Below are 25,767 nucleotides of genomic sequence, written 5' to 3' on the forward strand. Positions count from 1 at the left end.
CCGTTGTCACCAGTTGCTATTGCTTCTCCTCGTCTTTCTCATCATAGCGAACGCTTGCTTGACAGGAAGAGAGCTGGTGGGCAAGCAGGCCGTGGCATCTGCTCCTCCTCCTCACCACCACCACTGTTGTCTGGGCAAGAACGAGATGCAGGTGAGCAAGCAGGTTATAATGGTGAGAATGTCTAGGGAGTCTTGTCAGTGGGCCCCTGCTGGGGTGTGGGCCATTGGCAGGGGCCCAACCATGCCTACTTTTGACACCAGCCCTGATTTTAGGGCATTTATCCAGGCTTTGCATTCAACCAATCGCACACCCACTTCCTAATATAAAGCCACAGAGGGTGGTACAGCCAAAACCCTTTTAAGGACGCACGATTGAAACCATTCGAGAGTTAAAACCAAAAATCCATAGGGGGATACCAAAGGTATGTCGAGCCCCAAACTTGGCTTTATAACACTTGAATGTGTAAAAGTAACAACCTGGAGATGGGCTATCCACCACAATAAACTGAATCAAATGCTGGCTTTCATTCTTCAGACCAGGAAATTACATTTTGCATTTTAACGCCTAAGTAGTTGATATCAGTAGGTTGTTCTGTTTCATCACCATGGAAAGTCCCTTTTGTACCTTTTCTGGTTTTCCATAAATACTAGGCCCATCAACTCTTACTTTATAATCAAGCTGTTCTTCGTGCGACAGGCCCCCGATGCAGGCAGTAAGCATTTCAGGCCTATTCTGGACAATGAAACCAGCATACATCATCAGCATATGGCAATAGCAGAATATGCAGGAGACTGCAGGGACTGCCTACCACTGCTAGCAACTGGGGGAGAGTGCACTAATATACAGTGTGTGTGTGTGTGTGTGGGGGGGGGGGTGTTAGAGGGCACTAGGCCTGGCCTGGCCTCAAACCTGAAGCCAGCCCTGCATCAGCTAACCATCAGTTCATGTTGTTATTGTTGTTGTTAATAATAATAAGAATTAATAATAATAATAATAATAATAATAATAATAATAATAATAATAATAATTTCTATACTGCCCCATAGCCAAAGCTCTCTGGGCAGTTTACATTAGCAAGCAATCACGCGTACAGAAGATGGTCATCTCTTTTAACACTGAAGAACAGCGATTCCATTCAGAATATTTACCCACAAGTAAATCCCATCCATTTCAAGGGAAAGCCACACAAAGAAAGGGTACGGATGTAATATCATATGGCCGGGGGGGGGGGGGGGATCCAACTACAGACCTATTTTGTGTGATTTATTTTAAAAGCCCAGAAATCTGAATTCATTACAAGGCTATGTTGCACCAGCAGAGGACATGAATAAATCTATCTATCCATCTATGGGAATAAGCCCCATTAAACTCAATGGGGCTTACATCTGGGTAGGCATGGATCAGAATGCATTCTTAAAGACCACTGATAAATCCAGCAAGGCACTGAAATACACGCCAGCGTTTAAATATGGAGTTGTTTTAGAACACTATTTATATATTTATAAACAAGTTATCTTTTAAATTGTGCCCAATTTAAATTGTACTCCCCAACCTGGTACCCCCTTCAGATGTATTGGACTACAACTCTTGTCATTCCCAGCTAGCATACATAACAATATAAGAAGAGCTGTGCTGGATCAGACCAAAGGTCCATCTAGTCCAGTATTCTGTTCACACGGTGTCCAACCAGCTCTTGACCCACAAGCGGGGCATAAACACAGCAGCACCCTCCAGCACAGGTTCCCCAGCAACACATCCAATGGGGCATGCCAGCTGAGGATGATGGGAGTTGCAGCACAACACATTTCTGATAGAAGGGACCACCTGCCTTATTATGAACCTGTCCAGTTATTAAGATCTGCGGGAGAGGCTCTCTCAAGGGCAATAATGCCCATAGAGCACCTTTTGCCAGGCTTTCTCCTGTGTTGCTCCCAAGTTGTGGAATGTGCCCCAGACCAAGAATTGCGATTGGCCCCCGTTCTCTTGGCTTTTAGCAGGGGAGGCTCATGGCCCTGATTTTGGTGGAGCGGTGAATCCAGTCTGGGTTTCAGTCAGAACCAGCCAGAACTCTAAAGGAGCTATCCAAGGTGATGCCAGGGGTGTTTCTGAGTGCAGGGAGTGGGATAGCAGTTCAGAATCTGAAGGAGAACCATCAGACATGGGGAGGTGTTTTCCCAGGCTAGTCCAGGTATGAGTAGGCTGGCATCTCAGGTGAGAAATGTACAAATGGCTGAGCTTGAAGGTCCCTCCTCACCCCCCCTGTGAGAGGCAGCAAACAGGAAGTTGACCTAATAGATGCCAGGTGCAGAGCAAAGAGAGAGAAGGCAGGGGAGGAACTTAGATGGTCTACCTGATTGGCCTTATGTGAGAAGCTGCGCTTCGAGGCCTCACAAGAAGAGAGGGACCTCCTCACCTTAAGTTAGGCTAGTGAGACCGCCCCCCTCTTCAAATGGTGGGCAACTCTCGTAAATTCCATTTAGATCCCCTGAAGGCATTCCTTTGTAGATGGAGAGTTTCTCTGAGAATTTGCATCTCTATCACCCTGTGAAGTAATAGATTAAAAGCTGTAGACTGAAGCCTCTCATCTGTGTATGTTTGGGCACTGAAGTTAAGTGGGGGCTAAGAGAATCTTGACAGGTGCTAAACCTATTTTGGGGACAGAGGTCAGCATCTTGGGTAGCCCCTTTAGAGTTCTGGCTGAAACCCAGAATGGATTCACAGCCCCGTTGAAAGCAGAGGCCCCAGCCTCTACTGGCATTTGATTTAGCCTTTCAAATTATGTAGTTTTAACATCTTACTGCAGCCTTCCCAAACTTCCATATAATTTGTTCCCGGGAAGGCCGGGAAGTATCGGCCCAAACGCTTTGGAGGGCACCAGGTTGGAGAAAGCTGCTTTACAGTTTTTAATGTTCTTGTTTTTTAAAAAATTATTACTGTATACCACCTTGATGGCTTTTTACCAAATCAGGTGGTATATGAAAGTTAATATTTAAAAAATGAATAAATACATACATACAAGCTTGGAATGGATGCTTGGGAGAAAAGAACCCCAGTGGCTAGCCACAAAAGAAAACAAACGCATAATTTTCCACCATTTATTGTAAAACCAACTGGGAAAGGTACAACATCAAACCACGGCAGAGACATCAAAGCGAGAGGGAGCTAACGTGGCATCAGTTCTCTGAGCCGCTGGTGTCGCCCTTCTCTTCCTTGGCTTCCATTAAGCCACTCTCGTCTATGTTCTCCAGAGAGGACGCATGTTGGAGGCAGAGGTCAGAGAGGGCCATGGTAGGTAGCTGGTTTTGCTCAGGGAACAGCCACGGCTTTGTGTCCAAGCTATGTTCCTGCTTCCAGGAGGGGTATTTCAAGCAGGCTTTGTGCATCTTCTTCATCACCTGGGGAATAAGGGGAATAAGAAAGCATTCACAAGACTCAGAGTGGTCTTGCAATTTGTCTCCAAATCTTAACCAACTGACAGTTCTGTGACCCTGCAACTTTTTACAAACTTCGTATCTTGCTCTAATCGTCATTTTGCTAAATCACCCATAAAAATGGGAAGCAGTATTGACACCAGGCAGAAAAAAGGCCTTTTGATAATCAAAGTATGGTCAACAATCTTGTTACTGGTATAGAACTTTTGCTGGAGTTTTATTGTCCCTGGTTCTGGAAGGGCAGATTTTTCAGCCCATTCTTAAATTCAACTTGGAACCTTCAAGGGGGCACAAGGATTTACAGTGAAATCTTATCCATGCCTATTCAGTCAGTTCCATTGACTTGATGTGGCTTACTCCCTTATAAGTGGGTATAGGACTGCAGCCTTAAGCAGCTATTCTGCCTTAAACCTGTCAGAAACTGTGGTTCAGCAATTCACATTTGGTCGTTATTTAACAGCAGATTCTGCTGCATCTCAAGTCTAATTAATAACAGTCCAAGGTACTTTTTCTTGATTAAGCAACGATATATATTTTACTATCCACACATATAAGCTTTCATTAATCAAAGCACCAGATCTCTTTTGGGCTTAGTACTCCTGAAAGGCGGTGCAGGAGGGGGTGGGGAACCGACCTATCCTATGGCCATCTAGCCACTGATTAGCAGCCATAGGATTGTGCCCTTAGTCTATTTGTCACTATGCAACACCTGCTCATAACCTACAACACAGGATAATCCTGTGGACAGATAAAGATGGCTGTTGTCCCTTTGCAAATCCATCCCACTGAGATCAATACTGTGCCAGGTGAACTGATGCCACTCACAACAGGAGCCAATTCACCTGAGCAGAGGAGGGGTTACTCACCTTTGGTGCCAGGAACTGAGAAGCTTTATTCACAACCCATTTCGGCAGTGATCCTAGTTTAGGAGAGAGATGGGAGAGAGGGAAAATTAGCTTACTTTTTTTTTTAAAAAGGGAGTTAAGGTAGTTTATGAGGAGGGTTGTGGGGGCGGGGATTTAAAATATTGCAACAGGAGAAAGGAGGAGGAGGAAGAAAAATGAAACGGGGGAGGAAGAAGAGGAAGATGAGGAATAAATGGAGGAGGAAGAATGAAACAGAAAAAAGAAAAGAATGAAATGGGAAAAAAGAAAAGGAGAATGAAGGGCATACGAAATTCGAACATCCAAAATAAAATAAAATATGTCTAAATATATAAATCAAGCCAAAGGTGGATCAGCACCTGATATGCTTGGGCAGATGCTGGGGTCCCCTGGGTCTGACACCTTGCCTCCCCCCCCCAGCACTGCCCCTGTCTTATGCACCCTATAGAGCAGGTGCTGGCTCTGTGGCAGCCATCCCCCTTACCCTCAGTGGGCATACCCGGTGGTGGCGGTGTGGCAATGGACTGGGAGCCAAGAGGCTGCTTGGCTGTGATCAGCGCCTGCCGTGTTTTTATCTCCCACAATGCAATCGGGCTGCAGGCATCACGTTGTGGGAGATAACGGTGGCTGCCCAGTGCCACGGAAAAGCCAAGCAGCTAATGCAGCAGCAGCAGTACTGTGGCAAGGCTTGGGGGCAGGGGCAGTGAGTGCCAGCAGAAGTATCAGGATGATGGTGGCTGAGGGCCATTTGCAGCACTATGCCAAGGGCCCACCTAAGTCTGGCTTTGGTCCTCCTAATCGCAGTCAAGTCAAAATTTGATGAGCGACCAGTCTGCTAATTGCCTTCATATCTCCAGCTCTGACCTACACAACAGCTGTATTTTCCCACTAAGACTGGCCACCAATTTACTTTTCTTCCTATCAATTCTCAGTAATAATAATAATAATAATAATAATAATAATAATAATAATAATAATAATAGGATTTTGAAGATTTGTTTGAGAGTTTCAGCCTCCCCTTCAGCTCTAAGTGCAAACCAATGTCCCCCAGGCAAATAAAACACGTCAGCATTTGCAGCAAGAGGGCCCCAAAAATGTAGAGCCTAATTAGGACTAAGTGACCAATATGATCCCAGTCCAACTCTTCAGAGCCTGTATTTGTCTTAGGGTGGGAGCTTATGCATCCCACCCCACTGGATACCAATTTGCATAACATTTGCATATGCTAACACACACACACACACACACACACACACAGGGTGGCCCAAAAGTAGGTATACAGTTGTTTAGAGTGTTGATGGGAGGGGGAGAGAATTTGAGTCTTCCAGTACTGTTTTAGAATCCACTTTCTTTATTCTTGACTCAAGTTCACTGCCATCATTCACAATATCAGTAAAAAAAGTAACTAAAAAACTAAACAATTGTATACCTACTTAAGGGCCTCACTCCCCTCACTCTCTACACTTAACTGATTTAACCGTCACTCCCTGTCATTCTGACTCCACCCACACATCTTCTACTCCCACATTCTCTCCCCCTCCCATCAACATTCTAAACAACTGTATACCTACTTTTGGGCCAGTCTGTGTGTGTGTGTGCGTGCGCGCACGTGTGTATGTGTGTGTGTGTGTGTGTGTATGTATGTATGTATATATATATATATATATATATATATATATATGCAAATTTAGAAATAGCTATAATTTAAATAGAAATATAACACAACTCACCATAGCGGGGAAGACTGACCTGTGTGCACAGCCCGCTGTCCAGGTGCTGTGGATGGGCGGCCTCAAGGCCCCTGCTGCTCTCCCTTCTGATGGTTCTTTCTCTTTAAACCAGACTTGGACAAGGCAGCCCTTCAAACACAGGACTGTCCTCTGCACAGTAGGACACCTGGCCACCCTAACTTTGTCTGTAGGAAGTGCACTTACCTTTAGGGTCGACCTGGGCCAGGTAAGTCAAACTGCAGCTGCTGGGTCCAGTTGGCTGGACCAAGTACCCGGCCGAGAGCGACACGGCCCGCACCAGGTCCTTGCGCGGAGGATACTTCTGCATGGGGGAAAGCCAAACAAACCAGCAGCTGAGTGCGGATGTGGACAACGAAGCAAGTGAGCTGACTTTGTGCACCTAGGCCAGGGCTGTCGAACTCCATTGGCCCGAGGCCAAATTCCATCTCGGAGAAGGTCTCAGGGGCCGCATTCCAGTGGTGGGCAGGGCCAAAGGGAAAATGGGGGTGGGGCAAAAGGCCCCAAAGACCAGCCAATGAAGCTTAAAGCTCATACTGACAGTGACTACGCCATCGGGAAAGTGCTGCAACCTTTCAGAATGGAGGGGAAAACTGCACAGAAGTCGGGAAACCAGCAAATGATTCAGGGAAAGGAGGTGGGACCGGGGGAAGGTGACATGCCATCTGGGGAACCTGGGTGGGGGGGAGGAGAGCAGATTTGGACCTGAGGTTCTACACCCCTGGCTTTGACCCAAAGGCAAGGCTGCCAACTTTTGACCATATATGGGCCAGCCACGGGAAGGATCTCTGCTCAGCCATACCAATAAGCACTACGGGCATTGTACCCACCTACAGAGGATGGGGGAGAGATTCCGTTTTGTATATAGGAGACTTCCATGTTAAAATCCTAGAGCAGGTCTGTGATTCAATTCTCTCCATGGGTCTAAGTCACCCACACAAGAGGTCAGCTCCTTCACGCCCACGCCTTACTCACTCACCGGGTGCTTAACAGAGAAGTTGAGGATAATGTAAGAGTTATCCAGAATTCGCCAGGACCTCAATGTCACGACATCTCTGTTCTTTAAAGGTTTGGGGCACTTCCCTAGCCAAGAAGGAAAGAAAAGTTGCCTTAACATCATGTCTAGAGATGGGGATTAAATGTAAAATCTACATATAAGTGTTGTTCTGCAGGACTTATTGTATTTATTGTATTTACCCTTCCTCCTAGGAATTCAGGGTGGAGTACGTAATTCTTCCCCTTCCCCCCACCAGTCGCCATTGTATCCTCACAACAACCCTGTGGGGTAGGATAAGGGTGAAGGATAGTAACTGGCCCAAGGTCATGCAGTGAGCTTCGTGGTTAGGTGGTGATTTGAACTCGGGTCTGCATGGTCCAAGCCCATCACTCTAACCACTACACCACACTGGCTCTTTTCCACTCCTGCTTATTATGGAAAGGGTCAAAAAGCTTCGTGGTGTGCTGAAACCCATCTCCCACACATTTTTTCAAGCCTGTCTTCACAGCTCTAGGGGCTAGAAACTTTGTTTATACAAAAACGGAGATTCTCAGCATTCTGTAAGCAATATCAAACTTTGTTCTGAAACATCCCCACCCCTGAAGGAGGCCTGGGCTATCATTCATAAAGCAAGAAAAACAGGCAAAAATATGGAATGGAACGGCAGGGCATAAAGCAACATCAAAACCTGTGCTCTGCTTAATAAAATTGGCGTAATTCCTTCTGCTAGCCATGGGCAAGCGATAAGAAGCCACGCAGATCACAAAGGTCCCTGACTACTCAAATTCCTGCTTGTCCTACGTGTGGTTTGAAGTGTTGTCAAACATTGCTCCCCCTTCATGAATCACTGCCTTGTTGTGGCGAAGGGGCTTGTGTAACTCAGTGAAGCCATAAGCTATGCCGTGCAGGGACACCCAAGACGGATAGGTCATGGTGGAGAATTCTGACAAAATGTGGTCCACTGGAGAAGGAAATGGCAACCCACTCCAGTATTCTTGCCAAGAAAACCCCATGGAATGTATAACAAGGCTAAAAGAGATGACGCCAGAAGATGAGCCCCTCAGATCGGAAGGTGTCCAATATACTACTGGGGAAGAGTAGAGGGAATTTCCAAGTAGCGCCAGAAAGAGTGAAGCGGCTGGGCCAAAGCCAAAAGGACACTCAGCTGTGGATGTGTCTGGCGGTGAAAAGAAAATCCGATGCTGTAAAGAACAATATTGTTTAGGAACCTGGAATGTCAGGTCAATGAATCAAGGTAAGCTGGAGGTGGTCAAACATGAGATGGCAAGATTGAACATCAACATCTTGGGAATCAGTGAACTAAAATGGACAGGCATGGGTGAATTTAATTCAGGTGAGCATTATATCTACTACTGTGGGCAAGAATCCCTTAGAAGAAATGGAGTAGCACTCATAGTCAACAAAAGGGTAGGAAAAGCAGTACTGGGGTACAATCTCAAAAACGACAGAATGATCTCAGTACGAATCCAAGGCAAATCATTCAACATCACAGTAATTCAAGTCTATGCCCCAACCACTGAGGCCGAAGAAGCTGAGGTTGATCGGTTCTATGAAGACCTACAACACCTTCTAGAACTAACACCAAAAAAAGATGTCCTTTAAATCATAGGGGATTGGAATGCTAAAGTGGGAAGTCAAGAAATCACCGGGATAACAGGCAGGCATGGCCTTGGTGTACAAAATGAAGCAGGGCAAAGGCTAATCGAGTTTTGCCAAGAGAACACGCTGATCCTAGCAAGCACTCTTTTCCAACAGCACAAGAGGTGACTCTACACATGGACATCACCAGATGGTCGATATCGAAATCAGATTATGTACTTTGCAGCCAAAGATGGAGAAGCTCTATACAGTCAGTCAAAACAAGACCTGGAGCTGACTGTGGCTCGGATCATGAGCTTCTTAGTGCAAAATTTTGGCTTAAATTGAAGAACGTAGGGAAAACCACTAAACCATACAGGTATGACCTAAATCATACCCCTTATAAATATACAGTGGAGGTGAGGAATAGATTTCAGGGATTAGACCTGATAGACAGAGTGCCTGAGGAACTATGGACGGAGGTCCGTAACATTGTTCAGGAGGCAGCAACGAAATCCATCCCAAAGAAAAAGAAATGAAAGAAAGCAAACTGGCTGTCTGATGAGGCTTTACAAGTAGCTGAGGAAAGAAGGAAAGTGAAAAGCAAGGGAGAAGGGGGAAGATATATCCAACTGAATGCAGAGTTCCAGAGAATAGTAAGGAGAGACAAGAAGGCCTTCTTAAATGAACAATGCAAAGAAATCAAGGAAAACAATAGAATGGGAAAGACTAGAGATCTTTTCAAGAAAATCGGAGATCTCAAGGGAACGTTTTGTGCAAAGACGGGCATGATAAAGGACAAAGAAGGCAGGGACCTAACAGAAGCAGATGAGATTAAGAAGAGGTGGAAAGAATACACAGAAGAACTATACAGGAAAGATCTGAATGTCCCTGATAGCCATGATAGTGCGGTCACTGAACTTGAGCCGGATATCCTAGAGAGTGAAGTCAAGTGGGCCTTAGGAAGCATTACTAACAACAAAGCTAGTGGAGATGACAGTATTTCAGCTGAGCTATTTAAAATCCTGAAAGATGATGCTGTTAAAGTGCTGCACTCAATATGCCAACACATTTGGAACACTCAACAGTGGCCACAAGACTGGAAAAGGTCAGTTTACATTCCAATTCCAAAGAAGGGCAATGCTAAAGAGTGTTCAAACTACCATACAATTGCACTCATTTCACATGCCAGCAAGGTGATGCTCAAAATCCTACAAGTTAGGCTTCAGCAGTATGTGAATCGAGAACTACCGGAAGTACAAGCTGGGTTTCGAAGAGGCAGAGGAACTAGAGACCAAATCGCCAACATTTGCTGGATCATGGAGAAAGCAAGAGAATTCCAGACAAACGTCTATTTCTGCTTCATTGACTACACTAAAGCCTTTGATTGTGTGGATCACAACAAACTGTGGCAAATTCTGAAAGAGATGGGAGTACCAGACCACCTTACCTGTCTCCTGAGAAACCTGTACGAGGGTCAAGAAGCAATAGTAAGAACCGGACATGGAACAACCAATTGGTTCAAAATTGGGAAAGGAGTACGACAAGGCTTCATATTGTCGCCCTACTTATTTAACTTATATGCAGAGTACATCATGAGAAACACCGGGTTGGATGAATCACAGGTCGGAATTAAGATTGCTGGGAGAATTATCAACAACCTCAGATACGTCGACGATACCACCCTAATGGCAGAAAGCGAAGAGGATCTCAAGAGCCTCTTGTTGAGGGTGAAAGTGGAGAGTGCAAAAGCTGGTTTGAAACTCAACATTAAAAAAACTAAGATCATGGCATCTGGCCCTATCACTTCCTGGCATATAGAAGGGGAAGAAATGGAAGCAGTGACAGATTTTACTTTCTTGGGCTCCAAGATCACCGCAGATGGTGACTGTAGCCATTAAATTAAAAGATGCTTGCTCCTTGGGAGGAAAGCTATGGCCAACCTAGACAGCATAGCAGAGACATCACCTTGCCGACAAAGGTCCGTCTAATCAAAGCTATGGTTTTCCCAGTCGTAATGTATGGCTGTGAGAGCTGGACTATAAGGAAGGCTGAGGGCCGAAGAATCGATGCTTTCGAACTGTGGTGCTGGAGAAGACTCTTACGAGTCCCCTGGACTGCAAATCAGTCCATCCTAAAGGAAATCAACCCTGAGTGCTCATTGGAAGGACAGATACTGAAGCTGAAGCTCAAATATTTTTTGAGCTAATGCGAAGAGAAAACTCTGGAAAAGACCCTGATGCTGGGAAAGACTGAAGGCAAAAGGAGAAGGGGATGGCAGAGGATGAGATGGCTAGATAGCATCACCGATGCAATGAATATGAACCTGAGCACACTCTGGGAGAGAGCGGAGGACAGGAAGGCCTGGCGTGCTATGGTCCATGGGGTCACGAAGAATCGGACACGACTTAACGACTGAACAACAACAACAAACATTGCTCACAGACATAAGAATACAAGAAGAGACATGCTGGATGAGACCAAAAGCCTACCTGGTCCACCATTCTCTTTACACAGCGGCCAAACAGCTGCTGCTGGGAAACCCACAAGGAGGATATGGGCACAATAGCATCCTCCCACTCATGTTCCTCAGGAACTGGTATCCAGACGCTATATAGAGCCATCATGACTAGTAGCGACATGGTTGCAAACCTACCGTTGCAACTTTAAGGAGCTAGAAACTAGTTAGGCACCTGAGTATATTTGAAACTAGTTAGGCACCTGAGTATGTTTGATTCTGACCTAGATACCAAATTCAGTGGCACAGCTAGGTAACTTTAGACTCTGGGCATACTGGTTGCACCCCCACCCCACCCTTTAGATGGTAATGTGTAGCTCTGCTGTGTTTGCCCCCCTGCCCTCGCTCATTCTTCAGAGGGACCCCTGACCTCTGCCCCCAAAGTCCTACCCTAACAGTGCCACTGCCCCAAATCCCACCCTCAACTTGCCAGGTGCCAGGAGCTCAGATTACCAGCGGGGTCTGCCCAACCTTTTGGGCCATCCTCACTCACACGAATAGTAGCCCACATCGGCATCGTCAGAGAGGCGGGCGATCTCATGCGTCTCGATGACGTTCACGTCCCACTTCTTGCGGTATTCGGTGTCATGGAGCACATCATAGGCCGTCTCAGCCGGCACGTCTGGCATGTTGATGCGGCCCTGCAAAACGAAGGAGAAACATTGCTGAGGCCCCGGCCAGGAGGACGGCTCTCCCAGGGTACGGTCTGAAAACGCACACTGGAACAACCTCGGGGAAGCTCCGCAGGTCTGGATCATGTCAGGGGCAGGATGGGAGACCTCTACTCTGCACACCACCTTGAGTTGGATCATGGAACTGTTGGGAGCACTGCAACCTCGCCTGCAAGTTACTGGAAGGGGACAGTGTTGCAGTTAGTTCCTGGGAATTTAGGCCACAGCGAGCCTCAGGATCTCTATAGCCTACAGTGTGGCTTCCTGTGATTTCTTCCTTTTGCTCCTCCCCTTCCTACCCCCCCCCCTTCTGTCTTCCACCATTGCTGGGATCACATGTGTTTGTTCTCCCACTCCTGCTGGTGTAATAGAACATAAAACGGACTAAACAAACTTTTTTTTGAAACTCTATGTTGTACCTGCATGATATATGCAAGAATTCTTATGAGTAAAACTGTTTTTTTTCCCCCCCATCACTGAAAAAGAGTGTGGTCTCCTTTGTTATCCTAAGATAGTCTGTATGCATGTGGGATTGGTAAATGCTCTTTCAGTTTTGCCTTCTGTTTTCCCTCTGCTAATTGCCTTTCCAACAGGAGGCACCATTACTAAATAATCCCATCGGAAAAAAAGGAGGGAAATGATCTGGTGTCCACAAGGCTGATGGACAGAGGAACCAAGTTTGGTTATTTATCTCTTCTTGATTTAGGTAAGCTATAAAAGCTGGTGAAGCCAAGTGCATAATGTTCTAAAGCAGGGATGTTGAACCTCAGGCCTGTGGGTCAAATCCAGCTTGCCTGAGGTCCCAATCTAGCCCCCCATACCCCAGACAGTTATCTCCCCTCCGCCTGACCCTACTCCCTTTCCCCCGACCACCGACTGTTTGGCGGTTTTGTGCAGTTTTTTCCCCCTTATTCTAAAAGGCTGAAATGCCTCTCCTAAGGCTTAGTTACTGGCAGGAAGAGCTTGGAAGCAAAAAGATGCAGGTATTTTCAGTATTCTGGACATGGCCTTTTTGCCTTTGTCCCCAGTCACCACTGGAATATCTTCCCCCCTCCCCCCAAGCTTCTCCAAAAATGAATTCAGCCCTTTGGCTGAACGATTTCAACACCCCTGTTCCAGACCATTGCTCTCTGCTCTGACTGGATCTCAAGCAATCGTCCAATGTTGAGCTCCGCTAAGACAACATCCATGCCGTAGAATGAACGCAATGCCCAAATGCTCCCAGCGATGGAAACATGCCAACCTAGTTCACACACAACGACAACCCACGGTGGGTTGTCACTCTTGTTTGTTTCAGGGTGGCTTGTCATGATGTCTGAAGCCGGAGCGGTTTCCTCAGTGAGGTTTCTTAAGCATGGGCAAGCCACCCTGAGAACTGTGGGTGATTGTGGGGTTGTTCAAGGTGGTTTGTTTCCAGAGTGGCTTGTTGTGGCATGTGAACCTGGCAGTGTGGTTAAGCATGGCTTGTTGGAAACGGCTACAGAGCTGCCTGGCAAGGGCGGTGAAAAACCTGGTCACTCCTCACGATCTCACTAGTGCCACCTCCATCATCCTTTGTCATCTGCCCCTCCTTCAATACATCGGTAAGAAATGATGCTGGTCAGTTTACTCTTCCACTTCATCGCCTCCCTAGACAGCAATTTTTTTTTCCACCTTTGGGGAGATTTGCATAAATTTAACCTTTTAAAAAACTTTTGGGGAGTTTTGAGCAAATCTAAACTGTTTTTTTTTAAAAAAAAAATTGGGGAGCTTTGCGCAAATTGGCACTAACTACTGTACTTTAGTGAATTTGCATAAATCTCAAAAGTTAAAAAAAGTTACATTTGTGTAAATCTCCCCAAAGTTGAAAAAAAAAATGTACAAAACCCTTTAGTCCACTAAAGAGCACATCTGTAGGCTGCTGAGGCTGTGTTGCAAAGGCCCATGGGATACATTCTGGGAGCGGGCAGAAGGATTAAGGGGGAAAACAAGCCACGGCAAGTCGCAGAGTGCCCAATTAATCTGCTGGGAATAATGTGAGTTAGCGATCAAACAACCCACCCCCTGTGGTTTATTTTCAGTGTGGCTTATTGTGACATGCGAACCAGCCCACCTTTTATAGCATTGTGGTTTTCTTACGGTTTTTCTCTCCTCCCCGCTGCCCGCTTCCTTGCCAAACTGTTTTTCCTACTTCGTGGTGATTCCTAAGAGATAACTTGATGTCTCCAGAAAGACCAGGCAGCAAACAGATTCCCCTGCCTAAACCATTCAGCAATTTCCCCCGAGGGTATTTCCAGATAGACCTGGGTTCAGAGGGCAAGCAGGAAGTGAAAATGCTGAAGCCGTGCTTCCTGCCATGGAAGTTTACAGCCACGGGCAAAAGGAAGTTCTTGTGTAACACTGCACACTAAGGCTCACTGCCAGAGCCGTCTCCAGCCCCAAGAGTTGCCTCTTACTGGTGGCTCTTCTTCACGCTGCATTTCTCCTTTTTCACAAACTCTGTTCCATTACTGGGACCAGAAACAAAATGTTGCAGTCAAGAGAAGGTAAACTCACCGAAGGAGGGTAAACTCACCGAAGGAGGAGAGCCGTTGAGGGTGCCTTGCTCAAGGGCCCTCAAAAATCTGGAGCTGGCAATGTTCATGTGCATTCGTTGACATACAGCATCCTCAAGACAAAAATACGTCTGCCTGCCCAGTTCAGAAATATAACTTTTAGCGATGTACGGAGGAATCTGAATCCAGCAGAAGACCGGTGGCAGTGGAAGTGTACACATGCTAACAACATTTTGAAAAGGCCGTCCTGAATGACAAACGGGGCCAGTGACTTACCAGGGATGTGTAGCAAAAAATAGGGACTGCCCATGGGAAATAATGAGCTTTGGCATGAATGCAGACCTACCAATGCTGTTAGGTTTAATGAAACCCTTCTGGCTTGTCTGGACTACCAGCAATTAGAATAAGGATCCCCCCCACACAAGCAAATTCAATTTGCTGGTGACTGGTGCTGAGGTTGAGTGCCATGCCCTCTTCCACAAATGCCTTTGCCTGGAAGCACCCCCAAGGAAGAAAAACAACATTCCAGTACAACGATGGTCAAGCTGCGTTTTGGGAAAGGCTGGAAGTTCCTTCGACGCGTAACATGCAGTGGCGTGGCCCAGTGGAGCCCCGCACGAAACTGGTATGCAACCCAGATAATGCTCCCAAATCTTTGCAGCGTACAAGGGCTCCATGAAGCTGGACTTAGGGGTTCTTTGGCAGACAATTCAATATAGAAAATTCAAAATCCAGTGCTCTAAAAGTGCTACCAATGTCTCAGCCAGAAACACACAATATCACGTTATTTTATTAGATGATGATGTAACTGGACACATGTAAAAGCAGGAGCCAAAAGCTTGCTTCTAGTATTTTAAACACATGTTGGCCCAATCCATTTATTTTGTTTATATGCCACCCTTCTATCCAGGCAACACATACATACTTCTCCACCCCCACCCATTTTTAAAAATCCTCACAGCAACCCTTCAAGGTAGGTCAGGGTGAGAATGAGTGGCTGGTCCAAAGTCACCAGTTTGAAGTGACCTCTTTGGCTGAGTGGAAATTTGAATTCAGATCTCCCTGGTCTTAGTCTGACATTATAAGCACTACATTGGGGAGGGCAGAAGGTAGAGAAGGCAGAAGGTAGACCTGCTTTCAGATCTCAAGGTGATTTGCAAGGACTTGCTGACACCCAGAACAAAATGACTCTCCACCCCATATTCTACTGCTGAAGTGAAGAAAGTTGGGGGTGTCCAGGAGTGAATTTGTGTGCGGACGTACCAGTGGTGGAGCTACGGCTGGATCTTGGGGGACAACGTTCAGGGGCCGCAGCCTGGGGAATGACCATTTAGAGAGCAGCAGTGACAGGGGTAGCAGCAAACAGGCCTCCAGAGAAGGGCAAATAAAATGGTCAAGGGGCTGGAGCAACTCCCCTATGAGGGAAGGTTGTAACATCTGAGACAGTTAGTTTCGCTTGGGAAAAATGGTGAGGAAGGGGAGACAGGACCGAGGTGTACAAAATTATGCATGTTGTGGAGAAAGCGGAGAGGGAGACATTTTTGGAAGAAACTGATTATCTAGACCCATTTCAGTCAGGCTTCAGGCTTGGGCATGGGACAGAAACGGCCTTGGTCGCCTTGGTAGATGATATGAGGAGGGCTCTGGATAGGGGTGAATGCTCCTTCCTTGTTCTCCTCGACCTCTCAGTGGCTTTTGATACCGTTGACCACGGTATCCTCCTGGACCGCCTGGAGGGGTTGGGCATTGGAGACACCGTATTGCGGTGGTTCCGGTCCTTCCTCTCCGGCAGGTACCAGAGAGTAGCGCTGGGGGAGGAAGTTTCGGACCCATGGCCGCTCACTTGTGGGGTGCCACAGGGTTCCATCCTCTCCCCGATGCTATTTAACATCTATGTGAAGCCGCTGGGGGCTATCATCAGGAGGTTTGGGGTGCAGTGTCATCAATATGCGGATGACACGCAGCTCTACCTCTCATTCAAATCTTCACCAAGGTTGGCCGTAGAATCCCTGTCCAAATGTCTGGAGATGGTGAGTGGCTGGATGGGGAGGAATAGGCTAAAGCTGAACCCTGACAAGACCGAGGTACTTTTGGTGGGAGACAAGAGGCGGCTAGGGAATGTTGACCTGGTGTTGAATGGGGTATGGCTACCCTTGAAAGACCAGGTCCGCAGCCTGGGGGTCATTTTGGACTCCCAGCTGTCCATGGAGGCTCAGGTGTCAGCTGTGAGCCGGACAGCACTGTACCAACTCCATCTGATACGGCGGCTGTGCCCCTTCCTTCCCGACCATCTGCTCCCATCGGTAGTACATGCCCTGGTCTCCTCTCGTTTAGACTACTGTAATGCGCTCTACGTGGGGTTACCCTTGAAGATGGTTTGGAAACTGCAGCTGGTACAGAATGCGGCGGCTCGCCTGATTAAAGGCAGCCGCCGGCGAGATCACATCACTCCAGTGCTGAAGGAGTTGCACTGGTTACCAGTTGTTTTCCGGGCCAAATTCAAGGTGTTGGTTTTGACCTTTAAAACCCTATATGGTTCCGGCCCAGCCTATCTTAAGGAGCGCCTCCGGCAGCACCAGACAGGCCGCTTAACAAGATCAGCCTCGGATGGCCTTCTCTCTGTCCCATCAGCCAGGACAGCTAGACTGGTGGGGACGAGGGAGAGGGCCTTTTCTGTAGTGGCCCCCACTCTGTGGAACTCCCTCCCTAGGGAACTCCGTCATGCCCCTCTTTAATGAGCTTCCGTCGTGCATTAAAAACGTGGCTGTTCAGGCAGGCATTTGGGGTGGGTTAGGGTATTTTAGAAAATGTTATTGTAGAATTTTATTGTTTTATTGTATGTTGTACATCGCCCAGAGTGGCTGGGTGACCAGCCAGATGGGCGATTAATAAATTAAATAATAATAATAATAATAATAATTTTTTCTCCCTCTCACATAATACTAGAACTCAGTGGGGTCGTCCCATGAAGCTGATTGGTGGGAGATCCAGGACAGATCAAAGGAAGGGCTTCTTCACATTGCGCAGAGTTAAACTATGGAATTCGCTACCACAAGACGCAGCGACAGCCACCCATTTGGATGGCTTTAGAAGGGGTTAGGCAAATCCATGGCAGAGAAGGCTATCAATGGCTACTAGTCCTGATGGCTATATGCTACCTCCAGTATTAGAGTCAGTATGCCTATGTACAGCGGTTGCTGGGGAACATGGGTGGGAGTGTGCTGCTGCACTCATGTCCTGCTTGTGGGTTTGCTGTGGGCCCCTACGTGAGCAGAATGCTGGACTAGATGGACCCTTGGGTCTGATCCAGAAGGGCTCTTCTGAGGTTCTTATCTTCTGCCCTCAGCACTAGGGCTGGAATAGGTGTGCCAGAGACACTGGTCACTGCAGCATCCTGTCCTTCCTTATTCTAAATAAGAATTTTATAGTTGGAGTGGCCGAATGGACCCATACAGGATTACAGATGCTCCATGTGTTATTTTCACTTTAAAATATATTATTTTCTCTTTCTACAGCAAAATGGTGCTTATTCCCACGTAACTGCATTTAGCAGCAGAAGCAAGCTCCGTTTTATTCTTGGAGTCATGATGGTACCATGATCCAGGGCCTTCTTTGCTGTGGCATCCCAGTTGTGGAATGCCCTCCCCTTGGAGGCCCAATTGGTGCAGACGTTGGTTTCCTTCCAGCGCCAAGTTAAAACATGGCTTATCATCAAAGCCTTTGAGGGGTAACTGAATTCCCTGAAGTTGCACGCTGTTTAAACTGTTTTATTGCTTTAGATTTTAAATTGGCATTAGCTTGTTTAATGGTTTAATATGCTTTCAGCTGTTTAAATTATTTATTGTTTTATACTGTTTAAACTTATTTTATCCATACGCTGCCCTGTGATCTTAATGATACAGGGTGGGATACAAGTGTTTTACATTAAATAAATAAAGATCTCAGAGAGTTTGAAATGCGAAACTGTACATGCTCAGAAGTGTTCTTTTTAATCAGGGTTGGCCAACTGCCCTTTGTTTGTCTCTAACCTATTAGCAGCGTAGATGCAGTTGTAAAGCATGGAACGGTGGTGGGAGAAGATAAATATTAGTTGTGTGCTTCACAGCTGAAGTAATACACAGGGCTGTCTAAAGGGCCTTTTGTAAGACCATTCAGTCCAGGGTCTAAAACTACCTAGCTGCAGCCCTGGGAAGAACAGCGAGCTCTATTCAGTTCAGTTCCAGTTCTCAAGACAAATGCCTTGGGGTCAGAATTCTTTAATCTTATGTCTTTTGCACCAGGCTCCAGTTGGTGGGATTGTGTAGGAAACAAAGTAGATTCAGTGGAGGCTGGTGGCGCCGATGTCAGTGGGGCGGTGAGTCCACTCCAGGTTTCGGTCAGAACCGGTCAGAACTCTAAAGGAGCTACCCAAAATGCCCACTCAGTAGATCTCATGTGCAAGACATCTGCCTACCTCTGGACCACCCCACAATGGCTCTCACAGCAGTGTGTGAAACAGCCGGCTCTTGACGGTGGCCAGCACGTCTTGATTTTCGCTCTTCAGATTTTGTTTGCTGGCAAAACTAACAAATGAGCAACTTTCCCTAACTTTCACCCTCCATGTCCACCCCTGAACAAAACAGGAACGCCGCACAAGCTCGGCTAGTGTGCTTTGTAAATCATTGATCTGTCGGCCAGCTTCCTGGCTGGCTAGTAAAACAATGACGGGGGTCAACGCCAGATCCAGAAGCAACTGCTATGCTCCCCATTGACTATTTGACAAGTTCTCTGGCCAACATCTCGGGGGAAGGACGTTTCCATGTTGCCGTTGTCTAATTCAAATCTGGAAAGAGTTTGGGCATCCTGTCAAGGAGGTGGACGGGCGATAATCTTTTGCTCCATGATTATCTTGGCATTTCCTGTTTTCTGACCTACATTGCTCTTGCCACTCCTCCCACAGTGCCTTCCACATACACTTGTGTTTGCGATGGGTGGAAAAACCGTGAGCCAAGAGGCACTCTGCCATTACGGAGCGTGGGCCACTAGGTCACCTGCTCAGACACAGAAACAGACCTGAAAGAAAGCGCGTTGAAAGCACTTTGAACTCTGCAAGACAAAAGTTCACCCATGACCTGTAAAGAAACCAATATTAAGGAAATGAGGCTATGGCATAAGACACAGGGTGTGTGTGTGTGTGTGTGTGTGAGAGAGAGAGAGAGAGAGACAGAGACAGACAGACAGAGAGACAGACAGACAGAGAGACAGACAGAGACAGAGACAGACAGAGACAGAGACAGACAGACAGAGAGACAGAGAGAGAGACAGAGAGACAGAGACAGAGACACAGAGAGAGACAAAGACAGAGACACAGACAGACAGAGAGACAGAGACACAGAGAGACAGAGAGAGAGAGAGACAGACACAGAGAGAGAGAGAGACAGAGCGCGAGGCAGAGAGCGCGAGGCAGAGAGAGACAGACAGAGACAGACAGAGAGATGGGAGGGGGGTTCAGCAGATACCCTACGATTCACTCTCCATGCTAGCCTTCTGAAACTCAGGACATCTGTGGAGAACACACATCGAAGTCATCTCTGACTGGGGCATGAGTTGGCCATCTACATCTCTCAGCTTAGCCTACCTCAGAGGGGTGTTGTAAGGATAAAGAGGGGGGAGGGACAAGCATGGAGCTCAACTGTATAAAAAGGGAAGGATAAATTATGTTAACATTTCCTACCCACAGGTCTGGGTACCCACAGAAGATATGCTGTGAGGGAACACATGGACCAATTAACACATTTTGTTGCTACTTCGTAAAAACTGGGCTAAGGCCCATGACTCAGATTGAGCCCCAAATAAAAGGTATCAACTTCAAGTGAACTCCAGGGCACAACCTAGGGGCATTCAAAACAACTGACAGAACTGTCACTGATTAATTTCACTAACACGCTAGAAAAATGAGAACACTGTGTGCGCACGCGTGTGTGGGCGTCAAAATGTGCATTCTTGCCTATACAAATTTTCACAGTAGAAGAATTATTTATTTATTGCATTTATATCCCGGCTTTTTTTCCCCTCTTGCAAGGAACCCAAGGTGGCTTACATTACCCTCCTCCTCTCCATTTTATCCTCACAACAACCCTGTGAGTTAGGTTGGGCTGAGAGTCTGTGACTGGCCCAAAGTCACCCAGTGAGCTTCCATGGCTGAGTGGGGACTAGAAGCCGGATCTCCCAGCTCCCTGTCCAACACTCTAGCCACTGCACCACACTGGCTAGAAATCCAGGTGATGCTAGAGCTCCATTTAAGCATCATTCGTGAAAATGGTGATGCCTCCAGAGGGACAAATCATGGCACAACAGCAGCTGGGCCATGTTGTCCCAAAGAATGATGTAGTTCCTTTGAAGTCCGGCCAAGATAAGCATATTGCTTTCTTGATGGTTCAGTCTGACAGATCTTACGCCTGTAGGATAAGGCTATTTTCAGAAGTGATGCTTAAATTAGTTTCTGTATTTCCTCGATAATCACTGGTTTGACTATCATCTCTGCAGGGCCTGGTCTCTGTGTTCAACTTAGAAATCGTTCCAGTCAAGCTCTCAAACATTAACAACATTCAAATCCTCAAATTCTATCAATCCCAGATACTGGCCTTTTTTCAGTATTTTCAGTATCTTTTTTAGTATCTGCTGGAAGCAGCCTCTTGACTGTGAACCAAGTTTTAAATAGTAAGAGCACATAGTTTCTTTATTACATTTACATACCACCTTTCCATCAAGGAACTCAAAACAGCATATATGATTTTATTCCCGCCACAACCCTTTCATCCTCACAACGATCCTGTGCGGTACAGTTAGGCTGAGAGATAGGGACTAGTCTAGGTTGCCCAGTGAGCTTCATGGCTGAATGGGATTTGAACCTGGGGCTTCCCAATCCAACCTCAACACCCCCAACCACTACACCAGCTTTTTCCAACCTGGTGCTCTCTAGATGTGTTGGAAGACAACTCCCATCACGCTCAGTGGACATAGGAACTTATAAGAGCCGCCCTGTGAGATCGTACTGTTTCCCACAGTGGCCAACCAGATGTCCTACTGGAAGCCTGCAACAGAATATAAGCACATTAGCACCATCCCACTTGTGTTCTCTAGCAATTATTATCTCCAATACTGGAGATAACAAGTAGTAGCCATCATTAGCCTTATACTCCAAGCTGGCTGGGGATGATGGGATTTGCAGTCTCACACAACTGGGGGGCACCAGGTTGGGGAATGCTGCACTACCACCATGGTGGCTCTCGCATAGCCATGCATACTCTGAGGCAGCCCCACAACGCAGAAGCTTCCTCTTAGCCCAATGAACTCCATAACATTCTTCCCCCTTTAGGCCATGAAGGCTTGTGGAGATTTTAATGTCTACCATATGGATCCAAAGTAAAGCCCCTTTGAAAGGCCCACTGAATAAAGCACACGCGCTTTTTACAAATGAACAGACACACGCGCACACAACAACGAAAATATGTATATCTTTTCCCAGCATATATTTAGAGTGGTTTAAACCAGACAAGGCAACGAAGGAAAAAAAAGACATATAACACTATAGTCAATTAAAAACACATAATAAACAATTAGGAAAATGTATCGGTGCAATTGCTTTAGTGAGGAATCCCAAATGGCCAGACAAAGGAATCTCTCCTGCCACAATCAACGGGGCCTGGAAGGGCTTATTGCCTGGATCATTCCGTATGTGTGGAATCATGCTTCTGTTATGCTCCATTCCCTACTACCTTGCTATTTTCTCCAACCCCCAGGAAGGGTTTTAACCGAAGATGAACAGACAGCACTCTTGCATTCAGACACACCAGTAGTGCAAGAATGGCTCAAAGACATACTCGGTGTCATATGTAAAAGTGCCCTAAAACTCTGGCCGCTGGCCCTGGGCCAAACCCGAGTTCCAGCAAAGACGGAAGTTCCAGAAAACCCCCACATTACAGCGAAATAAAACCCTACGACACCTAAAAAGTATCTCTACACATGTGAGACCTTAAGGGCACCATCCTATGCATGTTTAGACAGAGAATAGGCCTACAGCTCCCAGCATGGCCCAGCTAGCCACGCTGGCTGGGGATGCTGGGAGCTGTAGGCCTTTTCTGTCTAAACATGCATAGGATTGTGCTCTAAATTAGTTTGTGCTTAACTAGACGTGACCTTAAATGTACCTTTGCGTTTAATATGCAGGTATTTTAAAAAACCTAGGCAACATACATCAGCGGGGTGTGTGATCGTTACGGGGTTCACACAGGGGAGGAATTTGACTCTTGCTTCCCCTGCTACCGTGCAGAGGGCCAGGCCCTGAGCCAGTGGTGGGCTGGGGGAGGGCGCCCCCCCCAAATTTTCTCTACCTCCCCCAAAATGTTTTTTTTTTAACAAATATTTTTTTTTAAATTATAACGTACTTTAAAAGGCCTGCAAACTAGGTGAACTATTCCCCCCCCCCCCCGGAGGATTTTAGGCTAGCTACCGGAGGATGCAGCTACCGGCACCGGGGGCAAATCCCCCCCCCCCACTGATTGCCCAGTGCTGCAATTCCAGCCGCAAATGGGAAACTGACAGAGGGGCCGGAACACGCGTCTCTTCGCCGACCGTGGCCCGTCGCCACGTGTCCCGACATTCACACGTGGCACAGAGACAGCCGGACGTCGACGGCCTTCGCTCTCCGCCCCGCGCCCCCTCCGCGAAGCCAGCCTCGCCTCACCTTGACGCGGTGCACGGTGAAGTCGCCCTGGGGAGGCAGCTGCCCCCAGACGGCGATGCCGTCCCGGCTGTAGCGGCTCAGCCAGCCCGGCTCTGCCTCGCACTCCGCCTGGAAAGCCCGGAAGGCGTCCTCGTCCGGGAGCCGCACCGGCTCCATGCGGGGCCAAGGCGCGGAGACGGCGGCAGCAGCAGCAGGAGGCGGAGGAGGAGGAGAAGCCGCCGCCGCCGCCCTCTCTTCGGCAGGTGCGCAGCTCCGGCAGGTGGAACGCCGCGCCGCGCCCCGCGCGCACTTTGCGCAACGGCCGAGCCGGGCCGCGGCTCCGAGGGCGCACGCGGCGTCCGAGAATCCCGCTTAGCCCGTCGCGGCCGCCCGCCCCATCCCAGCAAACGCCTGCGAAGAACCGGCGGAGCCCGGCCAGGTAAGGCTGTTCTCCTGGCCGCTGATTGGTCATCGGGAGGGCCGGGAGAGAGGGTTCCCCCCCCCCCAGCTAGCCAACCGGAGCCCGCCCCTTCTTGGGGCGCGCGCACCTGCCCGCTCGCGATTGGCGAGCGTGTTTTTCTGGTTTAAAAAAAGTTCGGCTGAAAAGATCCCACCGCGAACGGTTCAGCCCAGGGCCGCAAGCGCCTCGCGGGGAGCGAGAAGAGGGCAGCGGGGTCACTCTGGGCCGAAGTTTACATCTCTCTCTCTCTCTCTCCCCCCCCCCGCCCCACACACACACCTTGAGTAATTTAAATAATCGCATCAGTTCGATTACGCCGCTGTAACCTTCTTTCCGTTTCCTCCCGCCCACCCCACGAAATAGAGGCTTGTTTGTTTCCCAAAGGAAGAAGAAAAAGGGAAGAGAAAATGCAAGGCGGCGGCTCCGGCTCTCAAATGGTGTTTCTGTGCAAACAGAGGCAGGCAGGAGCCAATTTTGTTTTTATTTCAAAATATTTCTCAACAGCTTATCAACGCGGTTTGCGCTACAGCCACACTATAAAAGCAAACTCAACATTCCATTTTTTTTTTTTAATACAAAGGGTAATAAAGGAAAAAACACAGTAGGGTGGGCAAAACCCCCCACAACGAGTTTATTTTCGAAGGTAAACTGAGACAGTTTTACCTGCCTTTGAAAGTCAAGCAGGGAGGCTGTATGTATGGACATCTCGGGGAAGTAAGGTTTACAGGCGCGGGGCTGCTACCAAAAAGGCCCCACTCTTTGTTGTTCAGTCGTTCAGTCGTGTCCGACTCTTCGTGACCCCATGGACCATAGCACGCCAGGCCTTCCTGTCCTGCGCTCTCTCCCGGAGCGTGCTCAAGTTCATATTCATTGCATCCGTGATGCTATCTAGCCATCTCATCCTCTGCCGTCCCCTTCTCCTTTTGCCTTCAGTCTTTCCCAGCATCAGGGTCTTTTCCAGGGAGTTTTCTCTTCGCATTAGATGGCCAAAATATTGGAGCTTCAGCTTCATTATCTGTCCTTCCAATGAGCACTCAGGGTTGATTTCCTTTAGGATGGACTGATTTGACCTCCTTGCAGTCCAGGGCACTCGTAAGAGTCTTCTCCAGCACCACAGTTCGAAAGCATCAATTCTTCGGCGCTCAGCCTTCCTTATAGTCCAGCTCTCACAGCCATACATTACTACTGGGAAAACCATAGCTTTGATTAGACAGACCTTTGTCGGCAAGGTGATGTCTCTGCTTCTTACTATGCTGTCTAGGTTGGCCATAGCTTTCCTCCCAAGGAGCAAGCATCTTTTAATTTCATGGCTACAGTCACCGTCTGCGGTGATCTTGGAGCCCAAGAAAGTAAAATCTGTCACTGCTTCCATTTCTTCCCCTTCTATATGCCAGGAAGTGATGGGGCCAGATGCCATGATCTTCGTTTTTTTAATGTTGAGTTTCAAACCAGCTTTTGCACTCTCCTCTTTCACCCTCAACAAGAGGCTCTTGAGATCCTCTTCGCTTTCTGCCATTAGGGTGGTATCGTCTGCATATCGGAGGTTGTTGATAATTCTCCCAGCAAACTTAATTCCGACCTCTGATTCATCCAACCCGGCATTTCTCATGATGTACTCTGCATATAAGTTAAATAAGCAGGGTGACAATATGCAGCCTTGTCGTACTCCTTTCCCAATTTTGAACCAATCGGTTGTTCCATGTCTGGTTCTTACTGTTGCTTCTTGACCCTCGTACAGGTTTCTCAGGAGACAGGTAAGGTGGTCTGGTACTCCCATCTCTTTCAGAATTTGCCACAGTTTGTTGTGATCCACACAATCAAAGGCTTTAGCGTAGTCAATGAAGCAGAAATAGACGTTTTTCTGGAATTCTCTTGCTTTCTCCATGATGCAGCGAATGTTGGCGATTTGATCTCTAGTTGCTCTGCCTCTTTGAAACCCAGCTTGTACTTCCGGTAGTTCTCGGTTCGCATACTGCTGAAGCCTAGCTTGTAGGATTTTGAGCATCACCTTGCTGGCATGTGAAATGAGCGCAATTGTGCGGTAGTTTGAACACTCTTTGGCGTTGCCCTTCTTTGGAATTGGAATGTAAACTGACCTTTTCCAGTCTTGTGGCCACTGTTGAGTGTTCCAGATTTGTTGGCATATTGAATTGACTTTAACAGCATCATCTTTTAGGATTTTAAATAGCTCGGCTGGAATACTGTCATCTCCGCTAGCTT

The 25,767-nt window shown here is 47.5% G+C and overlaps 1 protein-coding gene across 5 annotated transcripts; it reads right to left on the bottom strand.

The window, feature by feature from the left end:
* Positions 1-3,082: 3,082 nt before the first annotated feature.
* On the bottom strand, positions 3,083-24,019 carry LOC146338580 (START domain-containing protein 10-like). Of its 5 annotated transcripts, none has more exons than XM_084814079.1 (6): positions 23,827-24,019; positions 11,672-11,819; positions 7,044-7,147; positions 6,251-6,368; positions 4,299-4,351; positions 3,083-3,396 (listed from the first exon to the last, which is right to left on the bottom strand). In XM_084814079.1, exons 1-6 carry the CDS (start codon positions 23,848-23,850, stop codon positions 3,175-3,177), a joined length of 669 nt encoding a protein of 222 aa, XP_084670205.1. In that variant the 5' UTR covers positions 23,851-24,019; the 3' UTR covers positions 3,083-3,174. The 5 variants fall into 5 exon arrangements, with proteins under 5 accessions (XP_084670205.1, XP_084670202.1, XP_084670200.1 ...); XM_084814076.1 differs by lacking the exon at positions 23,827-24,019 and adding an exon at positions 23,109-23,502; XM_084814074.1 differs by lacking the exon at positions 23,827-24,019 and adding an exon at positions 14,404-14,693.
* Positions 24,020-25,767: the final 1,748 nt, after the last annotated feature.

This window comes from Heloderma suspectum, chromosome 9 (assembly GCF_057233095.1).
Source record: "Heloderma suspectum isolate Gila_16-S chromosome 9, 16-S_ref, whole genome shotgun sequence".
NCBI lineage: Eukaryota > Metazoa > Chordata > Lepidosauria > Squamata > Helodermatidae > Heloderma > Heloderma suspectum.